At 39.2% G+C, this 7486-nt stretch overlaps 1 protein-coding gene across 2 annotated transcripts in view; it reads left to right on the top strand.

The window, feature by feature from the left end:
• csmd2 (CUB and Sushi multiple domains 2) overlaps positions 1 to 7486 on the top strand; it is a gene marked incomplete at its 5' end in the record, with an annotated part of 325712 nt that overhangs the window by 192002 nt on the left and 126224 nt on the right. For both annotated transcript variants that reach the window (XM_014021334.1, XM_014021333.1), the window contains 4 exon segments: positions 670 to 858; positions 2128 to 2297; positions 2421 to 2577; positions 3112 to 3303. In XM_014021334.1, the coding sequence (XP_013876788.1) occupies positions 670 to 858; positions 2128 to 2297; positions 2421 to 2577; positions 3112 to 3303 (708 nt within the window).

Here is a 7486-nt window from a genome sequence, read left to right as displayed (position 1 = left end):
ATTGTTTTGGGCAGGTTACAATATAAAAATGTTTGTCACAATCAAGTCTTGTGATTATTTGACATGAGTTTTACTTTTAATCTGTAAGTGTATTTAATTTAGTTATGTTATTGATGATAGTTTAGTTAAGATGTAAATACAATAAAAATTAAACCAAGATTTAGAATAATTGTCATTTTGATCCATACATCGATAATGTCAAACTGGGCCTTGTGTCACTTTGTTCAACAAATTGGGCCCCAAGGTCAAAAAGGTTAAGAACCCCTGCCTTAGAGCAAGTCATTTTGGGAACCTATTGGGGAGCTTATTTGTGGCTGTCATGATAACAAATTTTGCTGAGCAATAAATTGTCTCCAATTATTGCGATAAACAATGATTTGTTGTATGGGGTAATTTATGAACTCTCAAGTCCAGTTTAAAGCTTTTCTGAAGTAATTTTGATAACATCAATTTTGGTTTTTTCATTGCTTTTATCTAAACCTTAATTCAAAAAGGAATATTTTATTGTGTGTTTTTTACTTGTTGAAACTTAAAAAAATTGTCAACGTTAGGTTTATTTTTTCCCACACATACGCCCCACAGGCAGTGATTAAAAAAAATGAGTATGTCTCTGTATACTGCATCTTTGTTAACAACATATTAATGTCTTTTCCTCTGCCTGTTTTACAGAGTATGATTTGGAGCCATGCGAGGATCCGGGAATCCCACCCTACAGCACCAGAAAAGGCCTTCAGTACGGAGTCGGCGATGCCCTCATCTTTTCTTGTTTCCCAGGTTACAGGCTCGAGGGTCCAGCCCGGGTGGTGTGTTTAGGGGGCAGGAGGCGAGTGTGGAGCTCCCCTCTGCCAAGGTGTGTTGGTAGGTGGTCACATGCTTTATTTTTTGCCTTTTGTCACCCTCCCCCCCCACCAATCCATCCCCTCCTCCTTCCCTCAGCACTTTTTTCACATACTTTCACAAATTAAACGCTTATAAAAAGCGTCATATTTGAAAATTTGCCTTTTTTCGTTATGTCTCATTAACGTTTCTCTATACGCCCACGTTTTGTCTCCTCTTTGGATAGTTTCCCAGAGACAGCCTGTGTGACTTTGTCCAAATTATATAGGGCGGCGGTTTTAATGAGAATGACATCAAAAAGCAGAAATGGGTTAATTATAGATGTTACTTGTTTTTAATGCTTTGCAAAATGACAGGTCAAGATTTAGGTCAGGATGCTGATTTTTATGGCACAACAAACATTTACTGCTGCTTTTATTTGTCGACATGAAACTGAATTAGATGCTAATGGCCATAATCATAGTTAAAAGATAGATCCTGGTGATTGCTGACCTTTATTAAAAGCGCTGCTGAAATGTATTTAAATATGAAAACAGCAACAACCTATAACCTATTTTATAGAAACATGTAAAGTTCTTTAGAGTTTAGTTTTATTTAAAGGCACTTAAGTTATTAGTTTGTTTCACTTTCTTTGTTTTAGATCTTTAAGCTTAAACTAGATCAATAAACTCCCAGACAAAAACTTGTGTAAATAGCTTCCTTTTTGTGCTCATGTTTGCTGACTGTAGCTTTAGGCTGCCAGTTTGTAGTTTCTTGATGTTTCTGCTTCTTGATGAGATTTTTGAAGTATGACAGTGAAGACAATTTTTGATATTTTCACTTTTTTCTTCTTTTTTTGAAATCCTGCCCTATTTTAAAAAAAACTTGCTACTTCTCCGTCAGTACAGTCCCGATTTTCTTTATTATACCTTGCTGCATTTATGGTAATAAAAGCCAGGATACCTTTGTGGTCATTTCAATTCTGGCAGCAATTTTACTCTAGAAAATGTTGTCCTTTTTGACTTTTTTCCCTCCACAAAGTGACTCATGAATAGCAATTTTTGGATAGAGCTGAAATTATAGTTAATCATATTCAGATTGCTGTGTGATTATGATGATGTGCCACTCAACATTCAGGTACAGTCAGTGACCGCAGTCCTCTCCCCATCACCTCTCTCCTCTCCCTGTGCATGACAGCATGAATAAATACACTCTGAGTTTCAAGCATATAGCGATTGACATGTCCTCTGCTCCCTCCAACACTTCTTCTCCCTCTGTCTGTCTCCGCCTGCTCCCTCTCTTTTTCTCTAGCTGAATGTGGCTCATCCGTGACTGGCATGCAAGGGGTGCTGCTCTCACCCAACTACCCCGGTTACTACAGCAACAACCACGAATGCATCTACTCTATCCAGACACAGCCGGGCAAAGGCATTCAGCTACGAGCACGGGACTTTAGGCTGGAGGAGGATGACATGCTCAAAGTGAGGGGGTGGCGGGAGATGTATTCTGCAACAAATGTTTATGCAGCCTCGTTAGCATATGTGTGCTTGCTCACTTGATGCTTCTATTTTTTTTCGTTCTCCCTCGCTCTCTCCACCTTCCAGGTCTTTGATGGCAGCAGCAATATGGCTCGTCTCCTGGGGGTGTTTACAGGCAGCGAGCTGCTGGACACAACCTTGAACTCCACCTCCAGCACTATGTGGTTGGAGTTCATCAGCAATGCAGAAAACACCAGCAAAGGCTTCGAGTTGCACTTCACCAGTAAGTAACAACCACTGTCTTAAACCGAAAAGAAAGTTTATTTTCTTTGCTGTATATGGTACAGTGAGCAAAAGGTGTGAATCAGGGCCCCAACGATACCCAACACAAAAAGGGAAAGAGAGACAAAAACAAGGGGACATTGAACCCCGCTTGCACTCACTACATACACAGAACAAAACACCAAATAACCACAGCCGAAGCATCCAAACCAATAAGTAAGGTGATGGGGCACATGACCCTCTATGTAATCAAGCCTATTGTTTTTTTTCAAGCCTATTGTTAGGCGATGGCCCTCTTTTGCATGTGACTAACCTGTTTGTCCATGTGGAGGCAGTGCTTATAAGGCTGAGTTCACCTGAAACTCATCAGACTGAAGAAGTCTCTTGGAGGAGAGACAAAATGTTTCACTAAAGAAGAACCCATCCAGAGGACCTACTTTTTTTCTTTTTGATGTATATTGTACAATTTTCGAACTCACAGTTCTATAGATACACTTTAAATTTATCATATCTTTCTTTGAACTCTTTTTTAAAGGTTTTGAACTGGTTAAATGTGAGGATCCAGGTGTCCCCCAGTTTGGGTACAAGCGAGAAGATAAGGGCCATTTTGCAGGGAGCACAGTGTCATACAGCTGTGACCCGGGATACACCCTGAAAGGCACTGAGGTGCTCACCTGCCTGAGGGGGGAAAGGAGGGCCTGGGACAGCCCACTTCCATTATGTGTTGGTGAGTTATACAATTTACTGGTTTTGTCTTAGACATGTTTATAGTTACATAAAAACAAATTTTGCAGGACAATAAATAGTCTCAGAAATCATTGTGATAAACGATAATATTGTTTGGAGACCATTTACACTTATATAATGTTACCCTCCACCTGTCTTACAAAGCTTATAGAAGTTTTTGAAATGTATGTACATAAAATAAAGTTATGAACTGACCTGTACCGGGGATTGGGAAAACACAAAACAGTTGCTGAAGTTGTAAAATCACTTCACACCTCCTCTGTCCAAGCCGGCACAATTTATTCTTTGTATTCCTCTGGTTTCATAAAATATTTATGGTCGTCCGTACACTGCTTATGAAGTTTACGAAAAATACATATTTGTAAAACAAAACATGAAACCCAAATTTCTGTAAACCCAAGATTTGGCATGGTGTCCTGAGGCATTTCCAACTGAAAGAAAGCATTGAAAAACCAAAGACACTCTTCCAGCTATATGCCTGTTCACGAGGCTCTCATGCTACAGAGGTTGCAAAACCATGCGCCTGTCAAATACCTGGCATGAGAGTTCTTTCCTCTCTATGCTAAACAGTAGAAAAGAGGGATGCACAAAGAAAACAAACAAGCAGGTTAATGAAAATGATCACCCTCATTTTAATTTAGTGTATAGTTACTTGATTCATTGCTTATCACAACAGGTACAATAATTACATAGTTTCAGTTCATGATTCTAGTTTTTAACTCTTTAAGCATTTGTTGAACTCTTTGAACAAAACTATCTGAAGAAAAGTCACTGATTGTAAATAAATATTTTTTAAACACCATATTGACAAGACTTCAATACTGCAGCAGCTTGTCTTAATGGTATCTGGATTAAAAATAGTTTAATGAAGTTTAAAAAAAAATCCTCCAATGGGAAGTTGAAATTAACATGAAACAGTAACAAAATCAAAAGCCACAGTCTTAGATCTGTAAATTATTACCTTTTCTTACATCACGACTTTTCTCATTTATGTTAAATAAGGCAAAAAAATGTTGCATTATGTTGCGTAATAGATCATCTTACAGTATTTAGCTGTGTTTTTGGACGGTTATGCTCACTGCTAATCCAGCCAGCTTTAGGTCTTTTAGCTGATTTCTGACCTAGTTTCTCGTCTTAACGACTAAATCAATGGTTGAGGTTTAGAAAAGCTTTGGAGGTTTGTTCCTAACATACAGTATACCTTGTTTTGTGTTTACAGTTTGATTATTGTAATAGTTTTTGATCACAGATTACTTCATAAGTTAAGATGTTTTGAGGGACTAAATGTATTTTAAAAATACAAAACATTGATGACCAGAGGAGACAAGAATATAACTCTGAGGTTCTTCTGAGCATATATAGATTTCTATGAACAGTTGATTAAAAGTACAAAATATGCTTATCTGGTTTTTGGTTTGATGGTTAAAATTTATTTATTTATTTTTTATTACTTAAATAATAATAGGAATTAAACAATCATGTAGTGTGTGTCTAATTTCATTTGTTTGTTAGGGGAATATCTCATGAACCACAAGCTAGTTTTTTTTTATTAATCTCTCATCCACTCACTGGGTGTTCAGATACAACTCAACAACATGGTTCATTGTGTATTCTTGTACTGTATACATTTGTCAAGGCTCTGCTCTGCAAAGATGTCCCTGAGACAGATCAACACGTAATAGCAGAATATAAGACCCAAGTAGGCAAAGCATACATGAACCACTAAAACAAAATCACTGGAATATTGCTCAGGGACATCTATGTCTAGTACACAAGTCCCACAGTCAAATTGAGAGGCTCCGCCAAGGGTGAAAGTGAGTGCAAGGATAATGTGGAACTTTCAGATCCAGACCAACAAAGAGATGATGACTAACCAGTCGCAACACATGGTGGTTGACAAATCACTGAAAGAACTTGACAAATACCAATAGCCGAAAGAGAGAGATGTTGCGGAGAGTCGAGGGCTTGATGGTGCCAATGGTACGAGTAATGGTACGGGTAAGAGTGGCTCCAGCAGATCCCAGGAACAACAAGAGAGAATTAGAATATCACAGTCCTGAGGACAGCAAAAATATTGCACCCTGAAACTCCCAGACCTCTGGTAGATGACCTCATTCAGGGGTGAAGAGGTTGTACATCTATGTATCTACAGTATATATAGAGGTCCTTCTAAAAAATTAGCATATCATGATAAAGTTCTGTAATGTTCTGATAAGCATTAAATTTTCATATATATTTAGATTCATTGCACACCAACTGAAATAGTTCAAGCCTTTTATTGTTTTAATATTGATGATTTTGGCAAAAAAAAGTAAAGAAAAATCAAAAATCCCTGTCTCAAAAAATTAGCATATTTCATCCGACCAATAAAAGAAAAGTGTTTTTAATACAAAAACAATCAACCTTCAAATAATTATGTTCAGTTATGCACTCAGTACTTGGTGGGGAATCCTTTTGCAGAAATGGCAGCTTCAATGCGGCGTGGCATGGAGGCAATCAGTCTGTGGCACTGCTGAGGTGTTATGGAGGCCCAGGTTCCTTCAATAGCTGCCTTAAGCTCATCCAGAGTGTTGGGTCTTGTGTCTCAACTTTCTCTTCCCAATATCCCACAGATTCTCTCTGGGGTTCAGGTCAGGAGAGTTGGCAGGCCAATTGAGCACAGTAATACCATGGTCAGTAAACCATTTACCAGTGGTTTTGGCACTGTGAGCAGGTGCCAGGTTGTGCTGAAAAATGAAATCTTCATCTCCATAAAGCTTTTCAGCAGATGGAAGCATGAAGTGCTCCAAAATCTCCTGATAGCTAGCTGCATTGACCCTGGCCTTGATAAAACACAGTGGACCAACACCAGCAGCTGACATGGCACCATCACTGACTGACAACTCTTCTTGTTGTGCAGTGTTTTCTGCCACACGTTTTCCTTCCCACAGACTTCCCACTGAGGTGCCTTGATACAGCACTCTGGGAACAGCCTATTGGTTCAGAAATGTCTTTCTGTGTCTTACCCTCTGGCTTGAGGGTGTCAATGATGGCCTTTTGGACAGCAGTCAGGTCAGCAGTCTTACCCATGATTGCGGTTTTGAGTAATGAACCAGGCTGGAAGTTTTTAAAAGCCTCAGGAATCTTTTGCAGGTGTTTAGACAGTGGCGGGCTGTGCGTTTTACACCTAGGCCTTCAATTGGGAGAGAACAGACCTGCTGGACGGGGGGGTGGGGGACGACGCTGCGGAAAGGCTGCCAGCTCTGAAATAATAGGTTTATAATAAAGAGAAATCTATCAGACAGTCCTACAGGTCTGTATGCAAGACGGGAGAAACCTGTCTAATTTACAGACAATCTGTACAACTTGACACCAAGCCACGACTACAAAAACCACCAATAATACACAGAAACGCAGAACAATATGCTGCTGTGCACCACACAAACAGGTGTCTCATGAAGCCAGAATGAAAGTCATCACTGAAGTGACACATTTAATAAGTTTTCTCAACTGCAGCCACAGCTGTGCCACACATTAACAACAGCATCAGTACGGTTACTTATTTAATAAGCTGATAACTAAATAAAACATTTAAATAACATATATTTTATTCACCAAAACTTTTTATTATCCGTTTAAAAACTCCATTCTCCTTTTATTCCTCAAGAAAAACCCGGCTCCTCTGTCATACAGGTCCTTTCATGGCGTTTCCGTTTCAACCTTAAGTCCTTTTCTATCACCACCATGAAGCTAACACTGGAAGTCCAGTCTGTTCTGTTCTGTATTTCTGTTATAAGTTTTAATTTCCTGTAACTCTGATAATGTCCGCTCAGCATTTAGCTTGTAAGACTACAGAAAGGTTTCCCGGTTCTGAATGTCTGCACTCTGATCAGCCAATCAAACGATGAGAAAATCTTGATGCTGTCCGAGGCCAGCAAGCAGGCTCTGAGGTCTTCAACTCAGCACCTGAATGATCAAAGCAACAATATTGTTGCTGTTTGTCTCACCCTCCAGGTGCCTTTGCTGTTCATTCTTAAGGCCTGAAGCAGATTTCTGGACCCTAGCAACAGAGGATGACCGAAATATGATTGGATAAAAGCTCTAAAATAAGTAAGCTGCTTGAAGCTGCACAGCCAGGAGAAAAGCTATGAAACGAAGAAAACAGATGTTTAAAATAATAATAT

The sequence above is a fragment of the Austrofundulus limnaeus genome, unplaced genomic scaffold (assembly GCF_001266775.1).
Source record: "Austrofundulus limnaeus strain Quisiro unplaced genomic scaffold, Austrofundulus_limnaeus-1.0 Scaffold288, whole genome shotgun sequence".
Taxonomy (NCBI): Eukaryota; Metazoa; Chordata; class Actinopteri; order Cyprinodontiformes; family Rivulidae; genus Austrofundulus; species Austrofundulus limnaeus.
Note: the sequence above shows the minus strand (reverse complement) of the source record. Positions and strands in the feature narration are given on the sequence as shown.